The following is a 16495-nucleotide window of genomic DNA, read 5'->3' as shown; positions in this document are numbered from 1 at the left end:
GCAATTAAACCAGTGGTTTTAATGATGTAAATGCTTTCTTATTAAATTAATTAAAAATGCACTGATTTAACCTGTTTCTGCATTTTTTTTTATTTCTTTTTTGGGGATTGTAATTACTACTCCCACCTAACTATTTTTAAATCATGACTTTTTTCAGAGTGAGCTTATCTCCTTTTTCATGTTAAAATTATTAAACAGACAACAAATACTAATGAATGCCAGGGTACTACCAGATTTTGTTTTCCAGCCCGGTCAGTGGATTCTTAAGTCCAATATCTTACACCACACAATCATGCACTTTGGAGTAATTGACAATTGTAAACCTGGTATGTATTTGCATTTGTATGTCTTGTGAAGGACTGATGTAAATATCAAGAACTAGTATCTGCCAAAACTGCAGGGAAAGGACTTCCAGTAAAATAAAAACTGGACCCAGACCCAAACTGGACAGATGTGCTGATTTAAAAAGAATAAACAGTTTGCATCAAAGGACAATCTGGCACCAAATCACAAAGTAAAATGTTTCACACAACAAAAAGATTCACAATTGCTAAATCTTAATGTAACAGGTATGTTTATAGAAGCATGAAAATTAGATTTTTATAAATGCAAACTCAATTTGTGAGTCTAAATGGGCTCAATATTACTGAATGTGGGTGAGTGTTTAACTAAGCCTTGCAACAGACATGTACCCTATCCAAGGCTGCACCTAATACTAATGGATTAAACTAAACTCTGCCCCGTAACCATTAACTAGGTCAGTGCTTCTCAACCAATGGGTCATGACCCCGAGCTAATATTGTTTATAATGGTAATGGGACACCGCTGTTGCAATCATGCTCGATTTACCAAAGGGGATCCCTAATTACCTTTGGTGGTTTGCGAAAACACTTACATGGGAAAAAGTAGGCCATGACACCAAGATGGTTGAGAAATACTGAACTAGATTATACTGCTTTAATAAAGGATGAATAAGTGGAAATGCAACATCAAAATGAATACAAACCGAATGAGTCTGTGTGTCTCTTGCACTTTTTTCTTCTTCCATTTCCTGCTCCACTGTTCTATTTCTCTCCTTGTCCAAGTTTTCACACTCATCAGGTTCTACCACATCAACCTCTACTTCATCTTCCTCTGGCTCTTTTTCTACACATATGGACTCTTGCTTTTGGCTGGCTCCTTTTCCTAATCTACAAGATCTAGGCCGTTTACAGTTCATGTGTTCTGGTGGTTCTGGGAGCACAGGTTCTCCCCATTCTGCTTTATGAAACAGATCCCTCTGAGCATCCTTTAAACTTTTTTCATATACCTCCAGCTGACATAAGATGATTTTGGTATAGTCATCTGGATTTAGACCCTTAGGACAGAAGGGAATGCCCCAGTAATAGTGTACAGTGCATGCTTCCTTGGAACTTCCTTTCTGGGTCTTCTTCACATTAATACCAACAGGACTTTCTAAGTTACCTGAAACAGCATCCTGTTGGTTTGTGTTGTGGTATACTCCTGTAGGGTTATCAGTGCAAATATTTAGTTCCACATTATCACAGACATCACCATTTACATCTGAAAGATTACTCATTCCAAATACCAGTTGCCGCCTAATACATTTCTGTTCATGCACATTACTTGATGTGAAGCTTTTTCTTGATGAACTGCTTTTAGAGAACGTAGGGCTCTTGTGTGCTGACCAATCTTTAATCAGGGAGGACTGTGAACTTAAAGGCAGAGATGTGGATAAAGGCATATCCTGAGAACATATAACAAATCCCGATTCCTTACAACTGCCAACAATGTCATTGCTTAGCTTCTTCAAAAGAAGACAAGGACTTCGCTCACAGTTCTGCTGATGATGCGATATACCTGTACTTTTAGGCAGAGATTCAGAGTCTGAAGAGCTGGAGAAGCTACTGTTTTCTAACAGATGGGACACTCCTTCATGATCATTTATACAGCTGTTTCTTTTTTCCTGTTGATTGTAAAAAAATATATAAATAATAAATGTTATCATAATGCACAATTTTATATCACATTAAGTTTAAACCCATTCCACAAAAGCAGAACTGAAAAAGTAAGAACCGTTTGCAAGTTTAACAGAAGTAAAACACCTGACATCTTTTTATTAAGCACATCCTGCATCTGGAACTTTGAATGTGAGACTAAAGTAAAAAATTAGATGGTTTCACAAACTTAATGGAGGAAAAAAAAAGTCAAGATTTAGGATGATGTGTAAAAATTATTTTTGGAAAATGAAAAGAAAATGAAACAAAAACAAAATACCCTTCCCCATTTACAATGCCTTGATGATAATTACACAGAGACTCGCTTTTAAAGACTTCCATGTGTCCTCCTCACTATTGCTTTCATTCGGTTGCTGCATCATTTGCTTGGTTTCTTGCTCACTCATTCTCATTGCCAAGGCCACCAGCTCATCCTCTGTCATTCCTTAAAAAAATATGCTAGTTAATTAGGCAACAGAAAAGTGAAGGTCAAGCAGTTCAAGCTTAACAACTACTGAAATTAATTAAATACATACATATATGTGTGTACTGTATAATTCACCTAAAATTATTATGTACTGCCAGGGGAACCACCAAATTGTACATAAGAACAGAAAAAAACAGATAACTGACCACACATTACCTTATTTTTTTTTTGTTTAATAATATTTATAGATATAATTAAGTCATAGTGTTACTGTTAGCATGATTTAAAAAAGAAAGTTCTATAAAATATGCCCTAAATTAAACTGAAGAGGTACTGCCTATGCATGGTATGTGTATGAATATACTGTATAGTGTATAACAAATTCTGTTGTGAAAAAAAAATGTGCACTATATGGTCAAAATTACTTTTACTCTGTGTAAGTTCATTAAGGTTAAACCATTCCTAATTTAAGTTGTAAAATGTATATATATCCAAGTTTCACTGCAATTTCTTCAATCTTAAAGCTATATTAAACACTACATCACAACAGAAAAGCATTTCAACTATTAGTTATGTTTTGAATAAAATTGAACAGCTTGAACTTTACCACTCATGGTTAAGTTTGAAAAGCGCCCTCAAGGCAGTCACAAAGTTTATATATTGCATATCTCATACACACATACAGGCACACATTCACCATTATATAATACATTTAATAATTTTACATACATTTATCAAAATGTTTAACAAGTTGTATTTGATATTTAAAAAAAGTTACATTAATGCTCTTGACCCTAAACAGGCATAAAAGGAATGGAAATGGATAGATGGTAAATGAATGTTAAAAAGAAATGCTTCATAAGCTACATTACAGATGTTCTTACAGTCATGTAATTTTAAAGCCAGGAGGGCATTCAACATTCATTTGAAGAACACGTTTACAATGCTTAGTTTTTTTTTGGTTTTTTTTTTCAAATCATACCGAGCACAATGGAGATAACTGTGAGCTGCTAAATCTTAGTTTATTTTATGCACAGCCATAACAAATACTGTTCACTAAAATCCTAATTTTCCTTTAAAGAGTTGTTTATATTGTGGGATTTCAGACTGAGCTTGACGTGTACCATAGTAGCCTGCTTTTTGATTAAAACTGATGCAACTTTCTGTAATTAAATATAGCTTCATTATAACTTTCATTAAGGAAGAGCATGACCAAATTTAAATCGCTAAGCCCGTTAAAACCTAAGCATGACAATGAAAAATATACACAGTAATTTACCTAATGGTTTACATTTAAATTTTATTGTGACAGTACATGACCAATTATTAGACACTTTGTCATTATACAGTATTAGACTTGCTAATAAACGTGAGATATAATAGCTTAAGTAATTTAAAAAAAAAAAAAATTACTGACTTCCTTAAGGATTACAGCATATGGTTTGTTTTGTGGGTTTGTCTTATATGGAGGTTGGTTTTCATATCTTATTTGATGGTGGAACACATTACAAACAAAGTTATTAGAGATGCTGAGTGGTAATTTGTAACTGTATTTTTTCATGAATGAATGCAGTTAAATGTCTGATAAACATAATAAGCTTTAAAAGTGTTAATAGTACATTATAATTTAGTAGAACATGTAACTGGTTACAATGAGAGTAATACTGGAAAGCCCTTTAATTTTCATATTTATGAAATAATAATACATTGTAAAAATGTTAAACTGACAACGGTTGTGACATGAAATATGCTCCAAATACCTGTAGTATACATAACCAATTAAAGATAAACCATCAGGAAAGGAAAACTTACTATAGCATTTGTTATAAAAAGGTTTTTTGTAAGGAGAATGACCAAGTCAATCTTGGCCTTGCCAAGAAATGCTTCCAAAGACATAACTAAATACTGTGACGTTTGTAAAGCTATAACATTGATTAAACACTATCCCAAATGATTTTGTTTTGTTTTCTTATATGACACTTTTTGACTACATATAATCTGATCCATTTATGAAATAAACATCATAATTTGGTGGACAGGCATGACAGTTGGCTCAAGTAACTTACTTGATAAGCGTCGCTTGTACTGTAGTCTCTCTCTCCACTTTAAAGACTTTTCATTCTTACCAGAATCATTAACAGTTTCTTCCTATAAAAAGTACAAAGGCAAAAATAATACCTTAGTGAAGTCATACAGTTGTAGTAGACAATCAAGCATTAATAAAACTATTAGTATATTTTTTCATTTGTAAATGAATAGCTAGGATGACTGGTAAAAGTCAACATTAAAACCACTGTACAAGTACAAGGCATTGGCAAGATGTAAACCTTAATCTATATATTTATATTTAGGTATAGATTAATATTACTACTTTTCACTGAAGTGGTGAAGCAAACGTTCATTCAAATATGTGACCCAATTAGTTTTAGTATGTCAATGCTGAGAGCAGTAAAGAGATATGATTTTATTTTCTTCTAGTTTTTGACATGTTTTGTTTTGTTTTCAGAAAGCCGTTTCTGAGACAGAAGTATATATCTCAGCCATCACTCAAGCCATTTAACAAATGAAGCTTGTCTAATATTTGTAAGTGCAGGTAAAAGTCAGCACAGCACAGACTGCTTACTGAGACATATCTTAATAAACCCACAACCTATATCTAGGATGGAATTTGGTTTGCAAAATAAGAGGACAATTTACAGAGGAGAAAAAAAAAGAATGGACATAAAATGACGTAGCATGCTATACAGTCTTACAGGTGTTCTCCTGAGAAGTGTACTGCAAATCACGGGTTACTTAAGACATATTGCCCTAAATTAATTAAGCACCAAAAACATAAAATCCAGAGAAGTGTCTTAATCCAAACTGAAAGAAATTTCAACTGAATGGGTATAACATTTTGAAACCTACTTAATCCAACTAGGGGTTGAGAAGTGTCTGAATGTGTTCAAATTGTGAACAGCTATCAAGCACAAGATTCAAACCCAGGGCTCTAGATCCATGACATAGCAGTCATTACCACTGTACCACCATACTGTACTGACCTAACGTGAGACATTTAGAACACTGAATTAGAAAACAGACACTTATCACTGTGATATTTTTTTTTGATATCGCTAAGATACAGTTTCGTTATATTTTTTTAGAGATTAAACTCAAATCTTAAAGTTATACATTTAAAAACATAATTCATCCTTTGCAAACAAAATTTAAAACTCTGGTACAAATGATAACAAGCTATGGTAAAAATGCTTTCCTAGTACTCCGATGTTATGTGCCTGTGCAAAATCTGTACTGAAAAGCACACAAAACTATCATACATTTAAATATTAATATGGTCATCTACAGTGTTGTGTAGAAACAGAACACAAGGGTGTCTGCAAACTATGAAAATTCTCACGTAAAGAGAAGAAACATATAATTTAAAAAAATGCATTCCAATTTGAACCATATTTGCTATTTCTCTATGGTGTGAGTTGGATTTCCTTTTGACTTTTTCATGCAAAAATGAGCAAAATTTCATACAAAGATTGAGCTACAAAGACCTGATAAACTTCATGGATTTTTTTTTTAACTAAGCTACTTAAATCTGTTTCTAATGCAATGTCAATTGAAAAAGCTAATTTATTTTCTTAGGTAAACTGAAAACTACACAATCAAATGGAAGAAAAAATAATAGTTTTTTGCACAAAATCATAAAGAATGTTATAAGGTAGAGTATGTACAGTACAGGTATGCATTTGGCTTAATTATTATTTAGAAAAGTGTTATTGATGGGGGAAGAAGTTACAGTTTTCCATGAGAGACCGAAGGAAATTATTTCAGTCTATCCAAACCAAGATTACGACAAAAATAGTAACTTAAATAATAAAAAAACCCACACACACACAAAGTGAGAGGTTTGCAAATATATGAAACTAGTTAGCTCTTGATAAAAATGAACAAACTAAAGACCTTTTCTTAATCGGACAGTACTTTAGAATATCTAATGAAATAAATGAACACAAATTGTGAAACAGTCAGGACTTCAACGTTCTATTCTAACTGAAACATTGATTTGTATTATATACACATTCTTAGATATTATCTTAAATTATTATCAAGATACAATACAGTAAACACATTAGATGAAAGTGCATAAAAATATTGATCTCTGCTTCTACCAACCTGCTTAGAAGCACCCCAATCTCCTATTTGCTCTTTGGTCATAATAAAATGGTAGTCACAGTTTCTTCTATTTTTAGGAAACAAACAGCTTTCTTCATTAGTGCTGGGAACTTTATTTGGCAATGTGTCGCTTTTATCACCTTCATTTAAAATAGCAAGGCTACTCTCACTTTGCAAAAAATTCTCCTCATTTTTTCTTTTTGGAAATACAGGGCTTGTGGTAATCCCAGAGGTCTGACTTGTGCCATATTTTTGGCTATTTAAAGGTGTCAAACTCACAGAATCCACTTGTGAACAAAAAACAAAACCTGACTCTGAACAGCTGCTGAGAATATCTTGGCTTAATTTGTCAAGTACAATAAGAGGGTCTCTCTTCAAATAAATTGTGCTTCCATGGACCATTACAGAATTTGACTCATTGTTTATTGGATGGCCAATATCCAATGCCTCTAGGTGATCTGGGTTATTATCCATCTCAAACGAATTACTGCAAACCATATCTTCCTTGTATTTTATCAATCCAACATCTTTGTTAGTATTGGTATGCTGAAATAGTTTGAAGAAAAGAAATATATTACATTTCCTTGTGTAATTATTATGTAATACTGGCATGGTAATGTTTAACATTAGTGTTAGAAAAAGTTTGGTTCCTAAATTAAAATAAGACAGAGTTCCATCAGTTCAGTTTGCCTGCTCTATCTACTTCACTTGAGTTCCACCTGTGTTTACAAAAACCTGTCGAACTTTAAGTCAAATTTATCTATAGTATCTAAAGTAATAGAACACTACTAATATGTACATTACAAAATAATCACATATAAAATACGATATCTTAACAATTCTGAAAATAACATTATAATTTTTAATCAGACTGGTGATGGTGCAAATAAGTATGAACATTACTTTTTGAATTACTTAACTCAATTAAACATAAATGCATTTTTCCTAAACTGGCAAAAATGTTAAACTTTGATACTGTAATATAAATGAAAACAGTGTAAAATTTACTTATCTATTCAATTTCTATCCAGCATGTGGGGAGCCACGGCATAATCTAAAAATACTATAATGGCATTATTACAGGAATTCATATACAAATACATAGACAGACAGACTGAGCCCAAGAATAAGAAACAGTATCAAGTCAACAAAATCCTGTGGTATTCAAATAAATGATAAATTACACATAAACTCTCATCAATAGCCTTCTTCACTGCTTCATCTTCAGCTTGCTGCTGCAATGTTATTCTATTTGCTTCTTCTTCACTTATTTTCAAAGCCAAATTCAACATATCTTCCTCTGACAGATCTGAAAATAAAAACGAAAAACAAAAAAAAGTTATTTTTCCTTTATCAGGAAACAAATTATGACATGATAAAATGGTAAAAACTGAATAAGGTAACAAAAAAATAATAATAACTTCTGTGTATATATGCAAAGATTGCAAAAAAACAGTTCTGCTAATACCGGTCCCGAATTGTCTCTACTTAGAAAGAATTGTAATTCACCATATATCATCACTTTACAATGATTGAGAATGACTGCAATCAATGATCTTCAGCAGCAATTTCAGGTATGGGAAGTCTGGTGATTAAGAAGGGTGATGTTAATGGATTTGTAATATTTTTATTTAGAAATTTCAAATAACTAGCAAATATTTTGCATTACAAGTTTATATCTATAATTATGTACACTCATTAACATCTCAGTTCATAGTGACTCAAATTTTTTTTTTTTTTTACAGATGTTAACTGTAATCAGGAAAAATGGCTACAAAATAGCTTATCAAACAGATTCAGTAACATTTAATGTAGTTCAAAATAACAGTGCACATAATTCTTCAGAAAATTACCACATACATCTCTCTGAAATTACTGTTGCAAATCTCAATCAAACTAACATACCAGTATGTGATCAAAGTTAGGCAACTGCACATAGGCATTTACTGTAACACTTTATAATACCATGTGCTTCAAGGCTACCAATACTATGTTAACACTCAGGAGGTGTATGTCAGAATAGAAAGCATTAAAAAAATTAAAAATTAAAAATGTAAAACACCAAAATGCTATCAAATTAATAGAACCTTCACTGTCCCGAGTTTAAAATGAGTGTCAAAAGTTAATTATATAAATTTTAGTCAAAGAAACTGTAAAGCATTACGGTCTCAACCTCTTGAAAAGTAGGCCACAACCGATGATTAATTGATTAATGTTATAGAGATTATTTCAAAAACAAAATAAATATGAGGAATCTCCTTCTTTCTTCTTAATGTAATAGCAAATGTGACTGCACTCATTTAATCTCTAAATAATCATTCACATAGACGAAATAAAATAAAAATATGCGCACAAACAGAAACACAACATCCAGAGCATACAATTGTATTTGGGAAATTTTAGAAATACCTGGGGGCAAATCATTTAGTCGCTGATTACTTTCAAAAATTCTCAAATCTGAAATGTCATCATTTGGATACTTAGCATGTGTTCTATACTTTCTGGAAAATGTGGCATTTTAGTGTAGTAGTTAATTTTGCTGTGTTACAGTTTATAGTCCAAGTTAACCTCTTGGCTAGTTACCTTTAGTGTGGAGTTTGCACACCATTATCTGCCCCAGATGTGAGCTGGATGTTAAAATGTTAACATAAATTTTATGAATGAATTAAAGATTGGTGTAGCTGAAAAAAAGAGTGCCTCAATGTTAATATACTTAAAATCTAGGCTTCTGTGTCATGCAATTAAAAAAAACATTTATGCAAAGGAGTTTTAAATGTTTAAATAACTGATTTGAATTAATTTCATTGTCTCTAGCTGTAAGACTCCTCAAAATAACAGATGTGTAAGTTATTGGTACAATGATAGAAAGAATAATCAGATCTGGACAGATGAATCTATAATATGTATACAGAGCTGTAAGTATTACGGCTATAACAGAAAATGTATAAATAATTAGTGTATTATTTAAATACTGAGCATCTATATTACTAATGTAACAAATGTAAAAATTCATATTTTTTTTGAGGAAATTAAATCCCCAATATTGACCGTGCATGTAAATTACAACTTTCAGGCATGCATACCTTTTACCCAGTGATAGTCATTGAGAGCTGACACCCTATTCAGCAGGGATGGGTGCAATGCAGAAACCATCCATAAAAGGAATGCAAGTTTGCAGGTCAAAAGTGAATAGGCTTTCAGGCAATTAAAGAAATCATAAATCAAACTGGGTGCACTGGAAGAAGAGCATGCAAAAAGAAAATAAATAAATAAAAGCACAGAATCAAAACTGTTCTTGAAGTAATGTGAGGAAGTAATACAGCCCATTGCATCACTGGACTATCTATCCATTATAGAGAAAAAAAATGTAAAGTATGCATTAGTCAAAAACTAATCATAAATCTTTATTTGGTAAAATTTTACCAGGGTCATTGAATAACAGCATTAATAAAGCATTTAAAATAGTTTTCTTTCACCTAATATTTCCAAGAAACATTAAAATAAACACCTGTGTCTTTGGTTTTGCAGTTTCCTCCATTACTCAAATCTTCATCAGTGTCATCTTCTTCTATTTTAATATCTTCTGCCTAATGAAGAAAACAATAACTTACAGTACATTTAAAGTATCACAGATTTTTTTTTTATTGAAGACAATGTCTCTAGGTCTTCTCCTAAAAGATAGGAAAATAATAATAATGAAAAAATATATATATTTTGTACTCTATGCTGGTAACAAATTTATTTTTACGGGTGGCTGCAAAGTCGCCAAAGTATGTAATACAAAGAAGGAATTTATTTCTGATGTATTAAATTTGACCTTTTATTATTTTTAAAAAATTCGGAAGTAGGCAAGAACTCAGAAACATTTGCATACTTTAAAGCAAGCACATTTAAAAACCGTACATTATGATCTGTTCATCACAATACTAGACCTGTGAAGCAATGGTGCTAACCCTAAGTCCAGAATAAGTAACATGAAATCACAATAAAGTTAATGGAGGGCTGCTTTAAGAAATCTTTCAATCTTAATGCATCTCATCTAAAACAAAACAGCAATTCTGAACTTTTATGTATAGATTTTAGGAAATACTCCCTATTTAAATAAAGATACTGTACAATTAAAATGATTAAAAAATACAGCCAAGACATTATTCATAATGCTAGTGGCTAATACTGCTTGAAATGACTGATTTCCAATTTATTATTCACATATGAAAGCAAAGCCCTATTTTCAGCAGTCGTTCCTTAAGTGTCCTAATTGTCAACTCCCTTAGTTTATCCTTAATTAAGTCATTTTATGAGTGGCGTTCAACAATAAGCAGGAATTTTCATGCTCTGTTCTTATAAAGAGTGCAAGGTAGACATGACTCATTGGAAGTGGTCACTAGTAGTGCTAGCTGCTCTTTCCTCCCTTCCTGTTAACTGTAATTAATATGTCGGAGCAGGAGGTACAAAGTAGTGTTGCGCAGTGGATTATTATTAAAATTTTGACAAATGAAGGAGTCATTCCATCTCAGATTTATTCCAGACTTAGAAATCAGTTTGGGGATTAGTGTCTCTCTCAGTCTACAGTGTATGATTGGTACAAGACAGAGAGAGGCTATCATGTCTTTGGTCCACTTAAGAAATTTTTAAGAGGGATGAAATTCAAGTCGAATGAGAAGGTTATTGATGCTGCACAAACATGGGTCAACATGCAGTCAAAAGACTTCTACTCTTCTGGGATTAAGAAGCGTTCTGAACACTCCAGCAAGTGGATTGCAGTGGCAGGAGACTACATAGAAAAATAGTGTGCAAGTTATTTCATTGTATTCAATAAATAAAGTGCAGGTCATAAATTCCTGCTTATATTTGAATGCCCCTCGTAATACTAAATGGACATTAGCTAAAACTTTATAATTGCAACAGCACTGCTGAAACCTGTCATTCTGTTCATTTGGATTGCAGAGTACTGCCATTACTAAAATTCAGTTCAGAGTTAGAGTGAATATATATAAAATATATATATATATATATATATATATATATATATATATATATATATATATATATATATATATATATTGGTAGAATGATGGTTATTCCATACTACAGATTGCCAATAAAGTGAAGATTTCATACAAAGGTGCCTGTTACTGAGTTGAGAGAAGAGGGCAAACTGGATCAAATCAAGTTTGAAAAAGAAAGGGAATGCCAAGATGCACAACTGCATTAGAAGATAAGGACATCAGAGTTTGCAGTTTGAGAAACAAACATCTTACAGGTCCTCAGTTTACTTTGTCCTTACATAACAAATATCATTGTCATCTGCAACAGTGAAAAGACAACCATATAGGCAGGGATTCTAAGAAAAGGCTATATCTAAAAGTTTCAAATAAAAGAAAAGGTTAAAATGGGCAAAAGAGCACAGACCTTTGGCAGAAGATGACTAGAAAAACATACAGTCATGGCCAAAATTATCGGCACCCCTGGAATTTTCCCAGAAAATGCACCATTTCTCCCAGAAAATTGTTGCAAGTACAAATGTTTTGGTATACACACATTCATTTCCTTTATGTGCATTGGAACAACACAAAAAACAGAGAAAAAAAGCCAAATCTGACATCATTTAACACAAAACTCAAAAACTGGGATGGACAAAATTATTGGCACCCTCAACTTAACATTTGGTTGCACGCCCTTTGGAAAAAATAACTGAAATCAAGCGCTTCCGATAACCATCAACAAGCTTGTGACACCTCTCAACTGGAATTTCCAACCACTCTTCTTTTGCAGACTGCTCAAGGTCTCTAAGATTTGAATAGCGCACTCTCCCAACAGCAATTTTGAGATCTCTCCATAAGTGTTCAATCGGATTTAGATCCGGATTAATTGCTGGCCACTTCAGAACTCTCCAACGCTTTGTCTTCAACCATTTCTGGGTGCTTTTAGAGGTATGTATGGGGTCATTGTCCTGCTGGAACACCCATGACCTCTGATGCAGACCCAGCTTTCTGACACTGGGGCCTACATTGCACCCCAATATCTTTTGAAGTCTTCAGATTTCATGATGCCTTGCACACAGTCAAATCATCCAGTGCCAGAGGCAGCAAAACATCCCCAAAACATCTCAAAACCTCCATCATGTTTGACTGTAGGTACTGTGTTGTTTTCTTCGTAGGCCTCATTCCGTTTTCTGTAAACAGTAGAAAGATGAGCTTTACCAAAAAGCTCTACCTTGGTCTCATCTTTCCACAAGACGTTCATCCAGAAGGATTTTGGTTTCCTCAAGTACATTTTGGCAAACTCCAGTCTGGCTTTTTTATGTTTCTGTGTCAGCAGTAGAGTCCTCCTGGCTCTCCTACCATATCTTTTCATTTCATTCAGATGTCGACGGATAGCTCGAGCTGACACTGTTGCACCCCGAGTCTGCAGAACAGCTTGAATATGTTTTGAAGTTGATTGGGGCTGTTTATCCACCATTCGGACTATCCTTCGTTGCAGTCTTTTATCAATTTTTCTCTTCCGTTCACGTCCAGGGAGATTAGCTACAGTGCCATGTGTTGTGAACTTCTTGATTATGTTGCATACAGTGGACAAAGGAACATGAAGATCTCTAGAGATGGACTTGTAGCCTTGAGATTGTTGATATTTTTAAACAATTTTTGTTCTGAAGTCCTCAGACAATTCCCTGCTCTTCTTTCTGTTCTCCATGCTTAGTGTGGCACACTCAGACACACAACAGAAAGGCTGAGTCAACTTTTCTCCATTTTAACTGGCTTCAGGTGTGATTGCTATGTTGCCAGCACCTGTTTCTTGCCACAGGTGAGTTCAAACGAGCATCACATGCTTGAAATAAAACGATTTACCCACAATTTTGAAAAGGTGCCAATAATTTTGTCCGGCCCATTTTTGGGAGTTCTGTGTGACATGATGTCAGATTTGGCTTTTTTTCTCCATTTTTTTGTGTTGTTCCAATGCTTATAAAGGAAATAAACATGTGTATACCAAAACATTTGTAATTGCAACAATGTTCTGGGAGAAATGGTGCATTTTCTGGGAAAATTCCATGGGTGCCAATAATTTCGGCCATGGTTGCATTCAGTCAGTGTCATTGAGTCATATTTCCTATGTTGCAGATGACACTGGCATTTAACATGTATTTCAGAAACAAGCCAAATAATCATCTTTAAGGCTTTTGTGTCTCAAACTACAGGCTCTGATGTCCTTATCTTCTTATGTAGTCATGTATCTGGGCTGTCTTTTTCAACCCTGGTTAAATTCAGTCCCCCCCGCCAAGACAGTAATATAAACCTTTGTATGAAATCTGCACTTTCTTGGCAATCTGTTATAACCTTCATTCTCAAAAAAAAAAAACAACACTGAAATGTTTCTCAAGAAAGCGGTTTCATTTTTGCCATTTTTAAAAAACACAGAGCTGAACTTTAGAAATGCCAGTACCTTGCATCCCAGGTAAACAGAATAGTTTCAGCGGTTTTAATGCATTTACAAAGGTTTCTCTAATAATGATTTAGCATTTAAAATGACTAGTTAATGATATGCTAATAGAGATGACCATTGGGAGACTGTCAACAAGGTGTCTTCTTCTTTTGCCTGCTCCTGTCAGGGGTTGCAACACTGGATCTTCTTTTTCCATAAGACTGTCAACAGGGTGTAATTGTTTAAATTTCTTGGCACCACTATCATTCACATTCTGAACTGGGATGAAAACATAAAAAATATAATCTGCCCCAATCAGTGCTGGCATCTTCAGTTTCTCCATAACTATTTGATATGAACCCTGTGATGCACTGGCACCCTGTTCAAGGGATTGTTCCTGCCTTGTACCCTATGCTTGCTGGGATGAACTCAAGTTCCCCTGCAAACCTGCTCTGGATTAAAGGAGCATAGAAAATGATATGGTATGGCACAAAAACTCATCACAAAAGCATAACCTGCAGCGTGTTCTTCAGTCACTGTAAAGTACCATGGGCCTGAAATTAGTCTTTTTTTTTTTTTTTTAAAGAAAATGTATCCTTCTCGGGTCTGATTACATATTGTAAATATAATTAAAGACTACACTCAACCCAGTAACCAATTCTTTCAGTTATTACCATGTCAGGAAGTTTACCAGTCACTAAAAAGCAAGAACTACTAGACACATAACTTGAGTTTTTTTTTTCCAACTGCAGTAACTCTGGTCATGGTGATCTCATGTTTATATCGGCTGTGTAAAGGCTTAATTGTGAGATTGCTTTGTATATTTGTGTTTTTGTGCAATGGATTATTATTCACTACCGTATATAATGTTGGGTGGTGTCATGAACTGTATATTGTACGGTTAATTGGATTTACCTTGGTATGTGTATAGATGCAACACCGAGAGAAATTCCTAGCAACTACAGTACGTTGCCTGGCAGTAAATAAAGTTCTAATTCAATTCAATTCCATTCCAGTAAATAGCATGTGACACTCACCTCCGTTTCTCTGTCAGTGCCAGCGGATACATGCGAGGTCTTTCGTTGTCGCTTTTTCGGCGGTACCGTCGTCTCTTCTAATTTTGATGCCCGCGTACGTCTTTTGCGAGGCATGTTACTGACGCATTAATATAAACACAAAACAAAGGATCTGGGAGGTGGTAAACATGAGCAAAAGCGCACACAAACCCATATACGTTATTCAAATAAAGGAACAGACAAATTTGTTAAATGTATGATTTGGCTATGCTGGACCACAAATAATACGCTAAATAGTCAATTTCTTTCTCAATTCGTAATAAACATATTACTAGTTTGTATCTGTGTAATCCACTTCCTGAAAGAAACGCACCCAGTCCCATACCGCCGAGGGCGGTAAATGGATCTTGGAATCGTGATTGGAAGGTCTGTGAACACGTGACAATAGGACTAGCGGTGATGGGTTCGTGGATGGTTTAGTGCGCATGCGAAGATTGCTTTAAACTGTGCCTTGTATGTGTCCATCCATAACGTTTACAAGAATGGACTGAGTGTGTAATGTGTCAGATCAGTTGTTATTTTGTGTATTTTCCACAGACTTTATAAGCAAGTAACCTTATATGAGAATACTTGCATACCTTCTCACCACTTCATTAATAGCTGTATGTCATATGCACTGTCGGGTCTTTACCTTTTCCTTTTCTCTGTGTAAATTGCTTTTAAAGCTCGGTTTCTTAAACGTTAATCTGAAGACCCAAAAACGAAAGTCGATACTATACTGGGACCCAAGAAGAGGATTATCAACATTATGACATAAACATTTAATGGATATATAATAACAGATAGACGTTTCAGTGTCCTTTCAGTCCTGCTTCTTTCACATGAAAATTACTGAAAGAGTAGAGTGGAATGCAAATATTTTATTAATAAAACAATACTTATCACTCAGGGTATAATATTGTAGCGATCCTGGTAAATAATAACAGGAGCACTCGCAGCTGTCAGAGCCTCTTCGGTTTTATTTTGGTTAAACTGGTCCAATGCAAAAATGGAGCAATCTCGTTGACTTCGGGAATCCTCTCACCCCCGCCCCGCAGCACACACCTGGAACACCAAAACAAAAGAAAACATCCCGCGTGAGGTCAGTCAGCCCCTTACAATTAGAAACCTCCCCTTCCAGTCCTCCCTTGCCCTCAGACAAGGTTAGAAAGCACTGCCTGCGCGTTACAATATGTTTCTGAGGTATATCACTGTCAGTTTAAATGCTTATTGTTAAGCTTTGGTAAAGCTGAGAAAAATGAATGTCTGGGGTATGGCACAAGGATATGACGATTTTTGAAAGGGTAGTATTAATGATCGTTTAACTTAGTTACTTGATTCATAGAACCGGATAAGGAATAAAGTAGTCAAAAAACAATCGATACGGTTCATTTACTTTGTCTTAAATAACTTTATTTTAAAAATAACTTTTT

General features: G+C 34.1%; 1 protein-coding gene across 7 annotated transcripts in view; it reads right to left on the bottom strand.

The window, feature by feature from the left end:
- The window catches only part of uimc1 (ubiquitin interaction motif containing 1), a 55683-nt gene extending 40258 nt beyond the window's left edge, over positions 1–15425 (bottom strand). For 3 of the 7 annotated variants that reach the window (XM_039776552.1, XM_039776551.1, XM_039776554.1), the window contains exons 1-7: positions 15045–15425; positions 10097–10175; positions 7773–7897; positions 6589–7134; positions 4491–4572; positions 2312–2442; positions 1007–1966 (exon numbers count right to left, since the gene is read on the bottom strand). In XM_039776552.1, the coding sequence (XP_039632486.1) occupies positions 1007–1966; positions 2312–2442; positions 4491–4572; positions 6589–7134; positions 7773–7897; positions 10097–10175; positions 15045–15158 (2037 nt within the window). In that variant the 5' untranslated portion in view covers positions 15159–15425. Of the gene's footprint in view, positions 1–1006; positions 1967–2311; positions 2443–4490; positions 4573–6588; positions 7652–7772; positions 7898–10096; positions 10176–15044 lie in introns of those variants that run through there. The other 4 variants (XM_039776550.1, XM_039776549.1, XM_039776555.1 and 1 more) reach the window with 4 other exon arrangements.
- Positions 15426–16495: the final 1070 nt, after the last annotated feature.

This window comes from Polypterus senegalus, chromosome 13 (assembly GCF_016835505.1).
Source record: "Polypterus senegalus isolate Bchr_013 chromosome 13, ASM1683550v1, whole genome shotgun sequence".
Classification (NCBI taxonomy): Eukaryota; Metazoa; Chordata; class Cladistia; order Polypteriformes; family Polypteridae; genus Polypterus; species Polypterus senegalus.
The sequence above is the reverse complement of the archived record's forward strand: the minus strand, read 5'-3'. Positions and strand labels throughout refer to the sequence as shown.